The sequence below is a fragment of the Sorex araneus genome, chromosome 1, assembly GCF_027595985.1.
Source record: "Sorex araneus isolate mSorAra2 chromosome 1, mSorAra2.pri, whole genome shotgun sequence".
NCBI classification, from domain to species: Eukaryota; Metazoa; Chordata; class Mammalia; order Eulipotyphla; family Soricidae; genus Sorex; species Sorex araneus.
The window spans coordinates 98,453,980-98,471,517 of NC_073302.1; the positions used below are offsets into that span (position 1 = coordinate 98,453,980).

Sequence of the window (17,538 nt, forward strand, 5' to 3'; positions counted from 1 at the left end):
CCTTCTGTTCCCAATATTTTAATGTTTACCTTCACAATGGAATCTGACAATTTTTACTCATAATTTTTTTTCATTTTCCCTAAACCTTTCACTTGATTGTATGCTGTGATTTTATTTTCAGTTTATTTCTTTTTCTTAAAAATTAAAAATACTATTTTTTTCACTTTACACTGAATTTAATTCAATATGAGAGACGTTACTGGTGCCCTCGAACAAATCGATAAGCAACAGGGTGACAGTGACAGTGACAGATTTAGGCATATACACCTTGCACACTGCAAAACCGGGTTCAATCCCTGGAACCCCTATGGGACCCACTTCACCACCAGGAGTAACCTCTGAGCATCACTGGCTGTGGCCAAAAAATCAAAAAGAAAACAAACAAACAACAACAACAACAACAAAGGTTAATCATTTTATAATAAGAAGATATATGCAAAACTAGCTTCTGAAAAATTATAAAGACTCTCATTGAAGAACTTGCAATCTGTTAACTCTCTGCTTTCTGCCAAATATCCATTTGTTAAGCCAAAGAGAATCTAATGACAGACCTATTGTTGCATATTAAGTCAGCCAGACAATGTAAGTCCACTGTAGTCCATCATGTAGAAATACACATAGATGGAAATATATTGTTTTCTTCTAACAAAATAAATCATTTTAATAACCATACTTTTAATTTTAGTGAATACTGTGAATTAAAATTATTCTCAATTGAATTTCAGGCACAGCATATTCCCAAACCAATTCCTTCACCAGTCTCACCTTAATTGTGAGTATCCTACTTGGGCCCACATGCTTCTCAAGTTACTCAAGGTGATTCTTTATAAAAAGATTAGGATATTTCCTTTTATTCCTTTGTGATTATCTCATATTTCTGACACAATTTTCCGTTAGTTACTTTATTACATCAGTGATTTTTCTCTGTAACTATTAATGTCATTTGACCTTTAAACCTAATAACTGATAGTTCATTCTTAAATATTCTGCAGTAGCAAGGCATAAGGAGTTCTTTTAAATATAAACACCAAAATATCTTAAGCACATTTTCACTTCTTTATCTCTGAGGATATCACAGTAGAACTAAAGAAAGATTTTTAAAGCTACAACACTTTGTGAGCTAAAGAGAGCATACAGCATGTAGGACTGCAGCAGCCTCACCCCCACCACATATGGACCTGAGCACTGCCAAGGGTCGTCCATGAATATAGAGGCAGGAGTAAGCCCTGACTACTCAAGTGCCACCCCCTAAAATTAAAAACTAAACAAACCTACAAAAAATTAAAACTGCAAAAAATTCTAAATAAAAATACAGCACCTGGTGAGAAATAACTGCTGGTTCATTGTATATACTTCATAATTGTTTCACTAAAACATGCTAAAATTAGAACTATTTCTTCTATTCTTGAAACTACTCAGTTTTTAGCATTTTCTACAGAATTCCTATACATTTCTTTAATAACTCTACATAAGCACATACAACTTTAACATCTAGTATTATAATTTCTGTCATTTAATTATTTAGCTTATATTTTAACTTACCCTGAAACATGCAATATCAGCAGCATGTAGAAGACAAAGAAGAGATTATGAGTATACCAGAAGATGTTATAGTTAGAAACTCTGAAAAAACAAATAACTTAATTTCAATGCCACTTTATTTTCTTCTCACTAAAATGACTGCATCATTTCAAACATTAACTTAACTTATTATTATATCAAAATACTGACATTCTATGCAGAAAGAAATGCAAAAATATGCAACTAGCACATTATCATTTTTGAGGGATTTTTATGTTTTAAATAAAGGTCTGAGGGCTGGAGAAAAAGAACAGTCGGTAGGGCGCTTGCCTTGCATACAGCGGACCTGGATTCCATCCCTGATAGCTCCTATGGTCTCATGAGCGCCACCTGCAGTGTCTCCCCGAGTGCAGAGCCAGGAGTAACCCTTGAGTACCACCAGGGAAGGTCCCCAAAAAATAAAAATATCAAACAATGGTGTATGCAACAAATGAAATGCAGTGCTTCGTTATGATGTAGGCTAAAAGGCAAGCAACTAAAATTGCATTGCAATTTTATAAAAATCATTGAAGCTCCAAATGATTCCTGAGAGTAGCTCCAATAAAGGGAAATTAAATAAATATATGTTTTATATTATCTGACTGGACAAATATGATATAAGAATGACATCTTAGTGTTACTGTGCTAGGATATCAGAAAATCTGAGGAAAAGATAGGAAAAGCACAATCAAAAGGCTGTTTCAGGGAAGTGTCCTCTTCCTCTACAGCTTAGCAACATTTTAAGGTGTGTGTTTATTCCACTTCCATAGCCATCCACTTGCTGTTGGGCCCTGGGTTACCTCCCTCTCTGGGCTACGATTGTTAGTACACTCATTGCAGTACTGTGGACAGTAGCCCAGACATGGATAGAGCCTGTGTACCAAGAATGGATAGAGGGATAAAGGAATTGTGGGATCATATATGCAATTTAATACTGTGGAGAGTTAAGCAGAGATGAAACCATGTAACTCTGGGCTGCCTGCACAGTGTTTGTGTACCAGCGGTCTATCTCAATAAATTGAACATATGCTTTGCATGCAGAAAATCTGGGTTGATTCCTGGAACTGCAGAGTAGCCCCTGAGCACAACCTGGTATAGCCAAGATCAAAGGTGAAATTAAAGAACTATTACTTTATTTCAGATATCTAAGTGAATAGTCATGTATAAGAATCTTAGAAGTAGAAGGCAGTTAACTGTAAAGTTACCAACCTATTTCTGACAGACCCCTCAGAACCTTAGAGAGCCCCAATTTAAGGACTAACCAATTAGTTTGTTTCATATTTTCCTTATTCAGTTTCTGCTAAAGTTCATTAGTGCCCTAGTGTCTAGTAAAAGGTTGTTTGCACATGTCTAATTATATTTAAATCTAGATTCCTATAAGAATTTCTACATTCAATGGCATACATTTTTAGTTTTTGGAAGCACTATTTATTTATCCTGAGGACATGCTTAACATTTACAAACCTAACAGAAAGGATGTCCCAAGATAATGACCCTACAAGTATTTTTTTCTATTGTAAAACTGGAAATTAATTCATTTGTGTCTTTACTCACTTTAGTTATACTATGACTAACCTGTTGACAGTAAATATTCATTCTATAGTTCATTATTTCATAATTTTTCCTTGCAAACTATTCAAATTCCAAGAATGTACTACTACCACATAACTATAACTTGTCCAAAACACATTTTAAATATGTCTAAGGCAAATTGACATAAAGAAATTTTGATTTTCATAGTATTTGTTTTTCCTTTCTTCTGGGGAAAAGAGAGAGGCCTACACTCAACAATGCTCTGGATTTACTCCTGGCTCTGTGCTCAGTATTCATTCCTGGCGGGCTCAGTGGACCACATTGCAGTACTAGAGATCAACCCCAGGTGAGCTGAATGAAAGGCAAGGCCCTACTCACCGTAGTTTATTGTGTTTTATTGGCAGTAGGTCCCATTGTTTCTTTGAACTCATTTTGCACCCTTAACAATTCCTCTCTAAATTCCTTATCAGAGACCTTACACAGCTCACTATTACTGGTTGAGTCATCGGGATAGCATCTTCACTCACTAAGCCTGGTGGTTTTCTGCACTGCTTTGTTGTAACCTTTGCAGCTTGTTTCTGCCTATTGCTGTGTGGTTACGTTCCTACCATTCAGATGTCTTCAAATGGTCATGGTGAATTATGGAGAGGTAAGAAAACGCAGGCACAGGCAAAGTGGCTAAGTGGCCCTGCCCTTCTTTATCCATTCCACAGGTGGTGTGCAATCCTGATCTGCTCGGTGTAATATCTCTCTGGTCTGGTTTTCATAGTTTTAAACCGTAAAATATTTTCCCGTTCACTTACCTGATACCCTATAATTCCATCCATACTTTAGCAAATGTCAAGGCTTCACCTTTCCTTACTGTTTTAGTACTATTTTAAGATGTATATGTATGCTACTTCTAAACTCACTTGTCGGGCACTTGGGTTATTTCTCTATCTTGACTGTTATTGACAGTATGTTCATTCACTCACAATCTTTAGATATGGAAATAGCGGACATGCCAAGAACAGATAAGTGAACAAAGAAATTGTGATATATATATATATATATATATATACACAACTGAAGACTTTGGAGCTTTAAGAAAAGATGAAACCATGAAACTCACTTTTACCTGGGTGAAACTAGAGGATATTATATTGAGTGAAATTAGTCATTCCAAAAGGGAGCAAATACAAAATGCTCTCTCTCTTATGTGAAATATAAAAAAACATACTAAGGGAGTAGTAAAACTACTATCATATTAGGCCATGAAAATCATCCTACATAACTGAGTGTGGGGTCAGAGAAATAGTACAGGAGTAAGGCTTGCATGAAGCTGACTTCACTTCAATCCCCAACATGGCAAATAGCCCCATGAGCTTCACTAGGAGTGACCCCTGAACCCAGATTCAGGACTATCTCTAGAACAGCTGGGTGTGGTACCCAAAGAGGAAAATACCAGGAGGGTTAGGTTGGTGTTGGAAGAGATCCTGAGGAACTGATGAAGGGATAATGATATGTTGCAGGTATGGTTTGTAATACTGTATACCTAGAACCCTATCATGGTGATGTAACAACTTATTTTTCATTGTAGATAATTAAGATAAAATCAAGTCTCACAATACTATTGTGTGAAATATTTAGATGGTTTAAATACAATTACTACATAGGACACACACTCAAAATATTGCCACAATAAACATAGCTGTGCATATGTTTTAAAATTAGTGAGGTTTGGGGGAGACAGGGTACACTTGGCGGTGATCCTGTTACATTCCTGGCTCTGCATTCAGGGATCACTCCCAGGAGACTCAGGGAAACTGATCCCTGCCTTGCTCACCTGAGAGCGAGCACTGCATTACCTCTCCAGCCCGTTCACTTTGTGTTCTTGTGTTAATAGAAATAATACTTATGAGTGTAATTTTATTTTTAACTTTTTAGACATTTGCAAACTCTTTTCCATAAGGGAAAAACAAATCTGCATTTCAGCAACAGTTCCTGAGGGCTCATTCCTTTCCTTACCACCTCCAGGCGCTTGCTCTTTCTGGACGTTTTTTCATATGTGATACTCTCAGTAGTGAAATTTTTATCATTGTTTTTACCTTTCCCTGATAATCAGTAGTGAACATGTTTTCCTATGCATTTTTCTATTTTTCATTACTTTTTTCTTTTGTGTGGGGAAGGTGTCTGGACCAACCTTCTGGAGCCACTTATCGCTGTGCTCAGGGGCTGCTCTCAGCAGTCAGTGCTCAGAAGACCATTAAATAATAGAGGCTAACCTGCACCATGGCATGCAAGGATAGGCACCTTTGAGTATTATGCTGGAAAACTACTTCGAATGCACATGTTTTCAAGACATTCAGAGTTCAGTAAGGTGAATGAGTGAAGATTAAAATATTAATCTTCTTTGTCTCCTTTGCTTTCTCAACCAGAAACTTTCCCCAGAAAAAGTACACCACCAGGAAAGATATAAAAATTCTCATAAAATATATATTTACAATATATATATTGATAAAAATCTACTAGGTAGGATAAGGTTAAAGCAAACATTTCAAATCACTTTAGCAGATGCCATTTAAATATGTATACAAAGTTTTTTTATGGGTATAGATTAAATTGTAGCAGAATAACCACATCTAGAAATTGGTTATAAAAATGTTAAGTTATATATTCCTAGAAATACACAAGGCCCTTCTGCATGTACATGGAACCCAATGCCTCAGAGAGATATGTGTTCTGGAGAGATCTGCTACCCTAAAGAACTCAAATTTTCTCAATTATAAAATTCAATATATGTTATGCCTGCCTAATCCAAACAATTTGACTAACACAAATAGAATTTTCAAAAACAGGAAAGGAAATTTACAATTGTTTCCAATTCACTTTTTATTACTCAGAACATCATTAACCAGAACACTACATTATCAAAGCTTTCAATTATTTAAATATTTTTCTCCACATGAAAATTCAGATAATCTGAAAAAAAAGTTCTGATTACTAACATCCAATAATGACTGCTGCTTACCGCATGGAATATGTAGAAGCTGTAACCATCAAGAAGAGCGTCAATACCATGCAGACTCCTGTCAGGCCAGGAACTATAGACAGAGACAGAGGTAGGATCGAACTTAAACCACACTGAAAACGTTTTTTAAATAAAAAACACATTACCTCAGAATCTGAACTGCTAAGCTTCTCTGAGAGAAATGCATTCAAATTGTGTGTGATTCTCTGCACATTTTTCATCTCATAAAAGATGGTTTAAAATTAGTATAATATCAAAGAACTTAAGACAAGCTCCAGAAGTAAAAAGAACACTGGTGGAAGGTTTTGGACATGGTGGTGGAGGTAAGATATACAGCAAAACCATAGCTATATTGGTTTGGGAGCCATGCCTGTTGGTGCTGGGGGCTTATTTATGGCTCTGAGCTCAGGGATCACTCCTGGTGGGCCTCAGAGGACCTGCTCCAAGGACTGAACCCAGATTGACCATGTGCAGGGCAAGCATCCTACCATCATATTATCACTCTGGCCTCCAAGCCAGAAATGTCAACGCTATTAACATATTAACATGTCAACACTATCAACATATTAGCTAAACTCTATTCATTTTAATTTTAAAATATGTATATTAGGGGCTGGAGCAATAGCATAGTGGATAGGGCATTTGCCTTGCACGTGGCCGTCCCGGGTTCGATTCCCAGCATCCCATATGGTCCCCTGAGCACGGCCAAAAGTAATTCCTGAGTGCATGAACCAGAAATAACCCCTGTGCATTGCCGGGTGTGACCCAAAAATTAATTAATTAGTTGATTAAAATATGTATATTAGATACTTGAATACATTTAAAATAATTTTGTTTACAAATTACCTACACAGAATGGTGAATATAAAATCTATGGATATATGCTATTCCAAGTGTAAATAACCCAGTAGCAACACTTTTACCCATCTAATTTTTTTCACAATAAAACTGTAATTTCCAAAAATCTGAAGGGACTTCATCTTTATTATGTGGAATAATTTTAAAAACAAAATATGGATAATCTAAATCTTTCTAAAAACTGTAACTTTTAAGTAACTTTTAACAAAATGGTGGATTCTCAGGAAAATGTACAGAGATAATTTTAAAAAACACTCGCAGATATTTATTTTTAAAACATAAAATAATGCTGAGATCAGTACTTCTAGCATGGCATTATAATATTTGTTTTTAAAATGAATAACATACCATCTTACACCAGTGAAGAGTGGTACATAGCAAAAAAACAATTTGTGTTGGCAAGTATGTGGTAAGAGGAACCCTCATCCACTGCTGGTGGGAATGTCATCTGGCCCACCCCTGCGGAAAGTTCTAAGTAAAATCAGAATTGAGCTGTCATCTGACCCAGCAATTCCACTTTGGGACATCTATATCCAGGACACAACAACACTCTCTCAAAAGAACATATTCACTCCATTATTTATCACTGTACTCAGTAAAATAGCTAACATATGGAATCAACCTAGGTGTCTAAATACAGAGGAATGGATTATTAACATGTGATATATATATATATATATATATATGCAATGGAATACTATGAAGCATCAAGGAATGATGAAATCATGCAATGCCACCACTGGTTGTAACCGGAAGATCTCATGTTGAATGAAGTAAGCCAGAAGAAAGACAAACACAGGATGCTCTCACACATCTGTGGAATAGAGAATACTGGACAAGGAAATGTGTTGTAGTTAAGGGGGATGCTTCGATTACCCTCCACCCCAGTGTTAGAGGGAACAGAGAAGGAAAGACATCAAAGAGGAAGAAGAGAACATGAAGTAATGGGTGAACAGGGGTCAGGGCTTCAGTTATACCAGTGACATGAGTGAGGGGTATAGCCATAGACCCAAAACACAGACTCAACAGGACTGAATACTTGAGAGCTAAGGGCCAACTACGGAAACTTTCTAATGTGCCTGTCAATTTGTCAGGCAGGGCAGGGGTGGGGGCTGATGGGGGGAATCTGGGAACACTGGTGGAGGGAAGTTAATGTTTGTGGAGGGGCTGGTGTTGAATTATTGTAAGCCTAAAACTCAACTATCAGTAACTTTGTAAATCATGACTCTTAAATAAATTTTTAATAAATAAAACTTTAAAATGTATATTTTTGAAATTAATTATATGATATATAATTGCCCAAAATTAACAGCTGATAAACTTTTTAAATCACAGTTTTTTTATATTTTTAATGAATAACCATGAGATACAGATTTACAAACTTCCGTGATTACATTTCAGTCATACAATTATCGAGTACCCATCCCTCCACCAGTGCCCATTCTCCACCACCAATGTTCCCAGTATCCCTCCCGCCTCCTCCCCCATTCCTCCTCCGCCTTTGCGGCAGGCACATTCCCTTTTACTTCCTCTCTCCTTTTGGGTGTTATGGTTTGCAATACAGAGACTAAGTGGCCATCATGTTTGGTCCATAGTCTACTTTCAACACACATCAAATCACATAGTTTTAAAATCACATAAAGTCACAGAGTTAAAATTTTTTAAGTTTTTATAAAAGTTTTAAAGTCACATAAAATCACAGTTGAAATCACAGCAGCCTCTTTTCTTAAAACAAAAAAAATATGTCTACAATTTTCCCTTATTTACTCTTAAAAGGAATAGGACATTTTAACTGTTATATGAAATACTCCATCATAAATCAAGAAAAGCTAGTAAGAGAATTATCTCTGAAAGCAGAGACATTCCACCACTTCTCCAAGAAACCATCTATGAAGTAGAACTTTATAAACTGTAAGCTACAGTAGAGGCAGACAACCTGGGCACAATATCAATTCCACAAAGAAGAAAGAGAATCTGTGGAAGCATCAAAAATGTCAGTACCTTAGAAACATCTTGGCATTTATAAAGAGCACAAGAGAAATAAGCGAACTAGTGTTTATGTAATTTACACTGAGTATCTTCCCCACTTCACTTTCATCAATACATATATTTCAAAGTCAGAGAAAACTCACGTTTTCCTGATATGACTAGTCCAAACTATATGCTCCATTTTTTTTTCACATGCTGTTCTTTTCCATCTCTTTCTAATTATCACAGACAAGTAGTGTAATGGCTAGATATGTAGCTCAAAGGGTTCTGGCACAGGCTTGGCATACAGGAGGCCCAGGTTCCATCTGTGGTACCACATGGCACCTAGCTGGAAGGAGCCCTTCGGACTGACAGTGTGACCCCAAACAAAACTGTTCCAGGGCAGAAGATTAAGCTCTTACTAGTCATTCATACTAAAAAACTAACAGCACAGGAAAATTACTATTTTAAAATAACCATAGTGTCAGGAATGTAGGTCTGTAATGGAGCACATGCTTATCAGTGCCAGGTATTGGGTTCATAAACAAAACACACCTGGCACCACAAAACAAAGCAGACAACATGCAGCTAAGCAATAATACAGGGGGCAAGCGTCTGTTTCCCAGCGGCTGGTGTGGGTTCATGCACAGCGATGCACGTGGCCCCTGCACACAGCTAGGAAGGACTGCAGAGCACACAGCCAGTTGTGAACACTGAGCACTGCTGGTTACGACCCAGAAACACACAAAACAACAACAAAGGGAAAATCATACTCCACTCACCCCTCGTTCTTTCTCCATGACTTGCTACTGCCCCCGCCCAAGGATGCCTTGCCTACAGAATCAAGTAGACCTCGCCTACTTAAGAATTTACCCAAAAGAAGCAAAAATATGTAGCCACAGAAAAACTTGTTTTAAAATGTTCATAGTAGATTTACTCTAAGCACTTATACCTTATAAATAAATCCATAAATAGATGAGTGAGTAAATAATTATGCCATTATCTGTGCTTGAAATTAATCACTAAAATTAAAGAACTCGATGTATGGACAACAACATAGATAATTTTCAAAATTAAAGGACTGAGTAAAAGTCAAACATTTCTCTAAAAACACTCCAAAATGCTGACCTGGGTTCAAAATCAAAATTATAGAACTAAAAGTCAGACATTTCTCTAAAAATGCTTCAAAATGTATAAGTTATACAATATCTATTATAGAATATTCTAGAAAATTCAAACATTGTTAGTGAGAGAAATTAGACCAAAAAAAAAAAGAAGAAGAAGAAAGAGCAGGCCATCTTTTAATGGGCAAAATAGTTGGGGAAATTTTTTTTCATCTTGATATATATTTGCCATCTTGAGTTTAGTTATAAAATCATATGTGTACATGCAGAGGAAGATTATGAAATATGCTTTAGAAATGTATAATATGGTATGCTACAATTACATTTCAATAAATGTGAAGAAAAAAATAGAAAAATTGCTGCTCTGACTTCAATGATTGTTTAAAAACTAGTTCACCAAAAGTAAAAACTACAAATTCCCAGGTGGATCTATAATGTAAAATTTATCACTGGAGAGAACTTTTTCAGTAATCCTGCTGAGGCTTGATTAATGTCTACTGTGTAAACATATAGGCTTCCCATCTGGGTCATAACAGGCACAAACTTAGCGAGATTGAAAGATCATTTCATCACAACAACCTGGAAAATATAATTAGCATATTTACTAGAGATCCAAAAATTAAAAAGAATACTATTTGACTAATTTATTTAAATATTACGTTATTCATGAATGTTTTAACCATTTATTGAATGGTAAGAAATATTAGTGTATATGCACATGGAACATTTTCTAAAATAGACCATATGCTCAGTCACAAAGCATACCTCAATAAAATCAAGAAGATAGAAATTGTATCAACTATTTTTTTAGACCACGATACACTGAAGACAGAAGCTAATCACACACAGATGCAGAGAACCAAATCAAACACCTGGAAATTAAACAACTCAATATTGAACAATGAGTGGGTCAGGAAGGAACTCAAGGAAGAAATAAAAATAAAACAACCTGGAAACAAATGAGAATGAAGACACTAGCTACCAAAACCTATGGGACACAGCTAAGCTGTGTTAAAAGGAAAAGTTACAGCTTTGCAAGCATTCCTCAGGAAGGAAGAAAGGGCCTTCACAGATAAGTTGACTTCACAGCTCAAGACCTTAGAAAAATATCAACAAAAGGAACCTCAACCCAGCTGAAGGAAAGAAATAATAAAACTTACAGCAGAAATTAACTACATGGAAACCCAAAAATTAATCTGAAAGGTCAATGAAACCAAGAGCTGGTTGTTTGAGAAAATAAAGAACATTGATAAGCCACTAGCAAGACTGACAAAGAGAGAGAGAGAGAACCCTAATAAACTGAATAGAAATGAAAAAGGGGACATCACAACAGAACCTAATGAAATTCAAAAGATCATCAGAACCTACTCTGAGAGTCTATATACCATAAAACAAGAGAACCTAGAATAAATGAATAAATTCCTGGATTCCTATCATCTTCCAAGAATGAATCAAGAAGACCTGGAATACCTGAATAGACCCATCAATGTCAAGGAAATTGAAACTGTAATCAAAAGTCTCCCCAAAGACAAAAGCCCAGGCCCAGATGGATTCACTAGTGAATTCTTCCAAATATTTAAAGAGGACCTGTTGTCAGTTCTCCTCAAGCTTTCCCAGGAAACTGAAGAAACAGGAACCCTCCCCAAAAGTTTCTATGAGGCACATATCTCCCTAATACCAAAAGCAAACAAAGATACCACTAACAAAAAAAAAAACAAAACTACAGACCAATATCCTTGATGAGCACAGATGCGAAGATCCTCAACAAAATATTAGCAAATAGAATCCAACAACTCATCATAAAGATCATACACCACACCCAAGTGGGATTCATCCTGGGAATGCAAGGATGGCTTATCATTTGGAAATAAATCTACATAATCCATCATATCAACATAAGTAAAGACAGAAACCATATCATCATTTCAATGAATGCAGAGAAAACATTTGACAAGATCCAACACCCATTTATAATGAAAACTCTCACCAAAATGGGTTTAGAAGAAACTTGCCTCAAGATAGCCAAAACCATCTACCACAAACCCATGGCAAGAATTATCCTCAATGGAGAAAAACTAGGGCCTTCCCTGTAAGATCAGGGACAAGATAAGGATGCCCACTCTCACCACTTCTGTTCAACATAGTACTGGAAGTACTTGCAATTGCAATGAGGCAAGAAAAAGACATTAAGGGTATCCAGATAGGAAAAGAAGAAATCAAGCTCTCACTATTCGCAGATGATATGATACTATACCTAGAGAATCCTAAAACTTCTACCAAGAAACTCCTAGAAACAATAGACTTGTACAGTAAAGTAACAGGCTATAAAATCAATACCCAAAAATCCTTGGCTTTCCTATACATGAATAACAAGACAGAGGAAAGTGACATAAAAAAAAAATAAATCGCATTCACAATTGTGCCCCAGAAAATCAAGTACATCAGAATCAGCTGAACTAAGGAGGTAATTAAAGGATCTCTACAAAGAAAACTACAAAATGCTACTTCAGGAAATAAAAGAGGACACAAGGAAATGGAAACATATTCCCTGTTCATGGATAGGAAGAATTAATATTGTCAAAATGGCAATACTCCCCAAAACACTATACAGATTCAATGCTATCCTTATAAGGATACCCATGAAAATCTTCAAAGAAATGGACCAAAAACTCCTGAAATTCATATGAAACAATAAATGCCTACGAATAGCTAAAGCAATTCTTGGGAAAAAGATGATGGGAGGCATCACCTTCCCCAACCTCAAACTCTACTACAAAGTGGTAATATCAAAACAGCATGGTACTGGAACAAAGGCAGAGCCGCAGAATATCCCTACACACAACTCCAAATGTATGATTATCTAATATTTGATAAGGGAGCAAGAAATGTGAAGTAGAGTAAGGAAAGCCTATTTAACAAATGGTGCTGGAATAACTGGACAACCACGTGCAAAAACCTAACACCATGCACAAAAATCAGATCAAAATGGAATAAAGACCTCACCATCAGACCAGAATCCATAAGGTACATTAAAGACTAGGTTGGCAAAACCTTCCATGACATTGAAGCTAACAGTATATTCAAAGATGACATGCCACTTGACCAACCAAATGGAAACAGAGATAAACAAATGGGACTGTATTAAACTAAGAAGCTTCTGCACCGCAAAAGATACAGTAACCAAAATACAATCTATGGAATGGGAAAGAATATTCACTCAATACCCATCAGATAAGGGATTGATATCAAGGATATACAAGGCACTGGTTGGAATCTACAAGAAGAAAACATCCAACCCCATCAAAAATGGGGCAATGAAATGAACAGAAACTTTCTCAAGGAAGAAATGAGTGGCAAAAAGGCATATTAAAAATGCTCTTTTTCACTAATCATCAGAGAGATGCAGATTAAAACAACTATGAGATACCACCTCACAGGACAGAGACTGGCACATATCCAAAAGAAGAAAAAGCAACTGCTGGTGGCATGGATGTGGGGAGAAAGGGACACTTCTACACTGGTGGGAATGCCGACTGGTTCAGTCCTTTTGGAAAACAGTATGGACGCTTCACAAAAAATTAGAAATTGAGCTCCCATTTGACCCAAAAATACCACTCCTGAGAATATATCCAGGAGAGGCAAAAAAGTATAGTCGGAATGACATCTGCACTTGAATGTTCATTGCAGCACTGTTCACAATTGCCAGAATCTGGAACAAACCCAAGTGCCCGAGAACAGATGACTGGTTAAAGAAACTTTGGTACATGTACACAATGGACTACTATGCAGCTGCTAGAAATGATGAAGTCATGACCTTTGCATATAAGTGGATCAACATGGAAAGTATCATACTAAGTGAAATGAGTCAAAAAGAGAGACAGACATAGAAAGATTGTACTCATCTGTGGAATACAAAGTAACAGGATGGGAGTCTAGCACCCAAGAATAGTAGAGATAAGTACCAGGAGGTTGGCTCCACAGCCTGGAAGCTGGCCTCATGCACTGGAGGTAAAGGCAGCTCAGATAGAGAAGGGAACACCAGGTAAAGTGTGTTCGAGGACCCATTGGGGATGGGAGATGCACGCTGAAAGTAGACTGTAGATCAAACACGATGGCCACTCAATACCTTATTGCAAATCACAACATCCAAAAGAAGAGAGAGAACAAAAGGGAATACCCTGACACAGAGGTGGGATGGGGTGGGGGATGGGGTGGGGAGTGGGATGTATACTGGGATCATCAGTTGTGGAGAACAGGCACTGGTGGAGGGATGGGTACCCAAGCATTGTATGACTGAAACACAAGCATGGAAACAAAAAAGAAATATGAGTGTATAAAGACTGAGAAGTACTAAAGTATGTCATCAGGTTTTAGCTTTCAACACTACTTACTTTCTAATTCAGCAGAAATAAAAACATATTGGAAAGAATCAGGGGAAAGAGAGTAGCTGACCTCCTTTGAAGATGAACTGACTAATGGAATATATGTGTATATACAATTATTTGAGATTGTGGTCCTGCTACTCTCTTTTTTTGTTTTGGGGGAAACCATGGCTTGGTCCTGGTTCTGCACTTGGGGATCACTCTTGGTCCTTAGGAGGCTACCAACATGGGAAGCAGGTAATTTTTTGACAGAATATTAATTATTTCATGTAATTATTGGAGACTAGAATATGAAAATTATACTGATAGCTATTTTTAGATCATTCAAATTGTTTAAATCAACAAATCTGATCCAAAGTTTTTGCAGGATGCCTGGCATTCGCTTTAAATAGCCCTGCTCTCCTGCAACAATTTGGCCTTCCAGTGGCTAAGACAGCGTGCTTAAAGAAATTCATTATTCCAGAGCATGCCTTTACTATGTATTATTCGGAGCCCAGGGAAAGAAGCACTCAGCTCTTTCTATAAAAACTGGGATAAAGTTGTATATGACACGGCATGTCAGCTAACACTAAAGTGTGGGAAGAAGTTGACTAGGTGGGAAGAACAACAGCGGAAGCTCGGAGGCTATCCCACGGGTAGGCTGCGATGAGAAGTCAAGGCGAGTGTGATGAGATCACCAGCAAGGCGTGGGAAGACCAATAAAACATTGCTTGGTACCCTACAGGCGACTCTCCATGGTAAACCTGATACTGAAACTTTTATCTGTTGTCTCTGTTTAATATCACAAGACTTTGAAAAAGTACATTGGGTGATTTAGATTCACTATAATGAGAAATTGCCAGCAAACTTGGAAGTATTAAAAATCATGCTAAATTCTAAATGCAACACCTTTATTATAGAAGAGATAGCTTTATGCCTTTTCAAACATAGGCACTTTTAAGCATTTCAATTCATGGCTTCAATTATACTTTGTGTTGTAAAAATAGTACTAAAGTTCTTGTTTATTTCTTTTAAATTAATTCACCTAAACAAAAAAATTATAATTATTCTTATGTAAGGTGTTGTTTTTCTGCTTTTCTCTCCTACTTAGCCTCTAATCCTTAAAGCTTCCAGAAAAAACATAATAGCCTTGGGAATAAGAAAAACTAAATTGTGTTCCTGAAGGGAAAATTGTTTACTGATTTATGAGCAGGAAGGAAAAACACCTGACTTGTCATAAAATTGATTCAAAAGAAAAGAGATGCACTTTAAAGGTTCCAATCTCAGTCCATAAGCAATTCTAATTTCTAGCATTAAAGTCCACTCTTTAGAGAGACATCTCAATTACATAATCATCCTTGTCTTTGAAATAAATGCTAAAATTACCCAAAATAGTTTAGTTCTTTTATCATCATAAACAGAAGGTTGAAAAAGAAAAGAAATTCAGAAATGTCTTTTAATAAATTAATAGTCATGGTTGATCTTTTTATAAACAATATGCTTATGAAAGAAAAAGTGACTTACAAATAAAAAAGGAGACAGATTGAGAAACAAATGATTTTTGAGGAATTCCTTTCTTTTTTTTTTCATAAAAAAAACTTTGGGGGACTAACCCAGTATTACTGAGTTTATACCTGTCTCTGGCTTAAGGACCCCTCCTAGTGGGCTCCCGGAATCATACGGAGTGGCAGGAATTGAACCCAGGTCGACACAGTGTAAGAAAAGTGCCCTACTCACTGGACTATTTCTCTAGCCCCTATTTGTAGGGGTTTTTTTGTTGTTGTTTTTTTTGTTGTTGTTTTTTTAATAGTCTACCAAATGACCAAATTAAGACTTTGTACACAGAGAGCTTGGTGATTCGTTTTTGTGCTCTTCGGACAGGAAACTCTTGCCTGAATCTCTCTTCCTGTCCAAGCCAAAGCACTCGGCCACAGGCCACATACTGTTTCACCAGAGCCTGCAGGAAAACTAGACACATGTTTAGTTCATTTCATGTCTCTTTCATTTGAATTCCATCTGCTTAGCCAGGACTTTTGTTTGTTTGTTTGTTTTTAATAGTTTTTATCACAAGAGTTTTTTTTTGTTTGTTTTTTTGTTTTGTTTTGTTTTTATTGAATCACTGTGAGATTTCAGGTTTGGGTTACAATCACACAATGATCAAAACCCATCCCTCCACCAGTGCACATTCCCTACTACCAATATCCCTGGTACATCCCCTTTTCCCATCCTCCCCCTGCCTCCATGGCAGACAATATTCCCAATACTCTCTACTTTGGGACATTATGGCTTGCAACACAGACACTGAGAGGTCATTATGTTTGGGCATTTTCTACTTTCGGCATGTATCTCCCATCCCGACTGATTCCTCCAGCCATCATTTTTTTAGTGATCCCTTCTCTATTCCAGCTGCCTTCTCCCCTCCACTCATGAGGCAGGCTTCCAGTTATGGAGCAGTCTTTCTGGCCCTTAACCAGGACTTCTGATTTCACTGCAATTTTACAATTGTTTTCCTAGTATTTTTCTGATATGTAAATTTTCTATATGCAACATTTTAAAACTAATTTTAATTAATTTTATTAACTAAATTTTATTCAATTTGGTGCTTAATTTCTAATATTTTCCTAAATCTTCACAGATATTCAAAATTGAATCTTAAAAATATTAGTATCTTACCAGTTGTAAAGAGAAGTTTTCTTGGATCCTGAGGAAAAGGGAGAAAAAAATTAGCTTAAAAGAAAAAATACTGATAACATAAAATTCTACAGAACACTGAATGAGTCAGAAAGATAAGACTTTCATCTTACTAGCAAATTACAAACTTTACAAGCTGGTAGTAGTGGTGTGGGTACCCTTTGATCATTCTGAGACTCAATATGTTTGAAGTGACTAATGTGAATATAATATATATCTTGTATATCACACTAGCCAATTTATACCTATAAACTCTCTAGAAAATGAGCATCAAAATTATTTTTTATTGTAGATGGGGCTGTAGATTATAAATTCTTACTAAAAATACTAAGAACTTAAAATGTTTCAAGTACTATTAAAATTAGCTATGGTTTATAAGATGACGGTTCCTATTACTCAGAAATAAAATTAATAGCAAAAAGCTATAACAAAA

At 36.4% G+C, this 17,538-nt stretch overlaps 1 protein-coding gene across 2 annotated transcripts in view; it reads right to left on the reverse strand.

The window, feature by feature from the left end:
* Window positions 1-17,538, reverse strand: part of NOX4 (NADPH oxidase 4) — a 203,377-nt gene that overhangs the window by 146,094 nt on the left and 39,745 nt on the right. For both annotated transcript variants that reach the window (XM_055143267.1, XM_055143273.1), the window contains exons 6-8: window positions 17,088-17,115; window positions 6,104-6,176; window positions 1,543-1,623 (exon numbers count right to left, since the gene is read on the reverse strand). In XM_055143267.1, coding sequence (XP_054999242.1) covers window positions 1,543-1,623; window positions 6,104-6,176; window positions 17,088-17,115 — 182 coding nt within the window. The remainder of the gene's footprint in view (window positions 1-1,542; window positions 1,624-6,103; window positions 6,177-17,087; window positions 17,116-17,538) is intronic.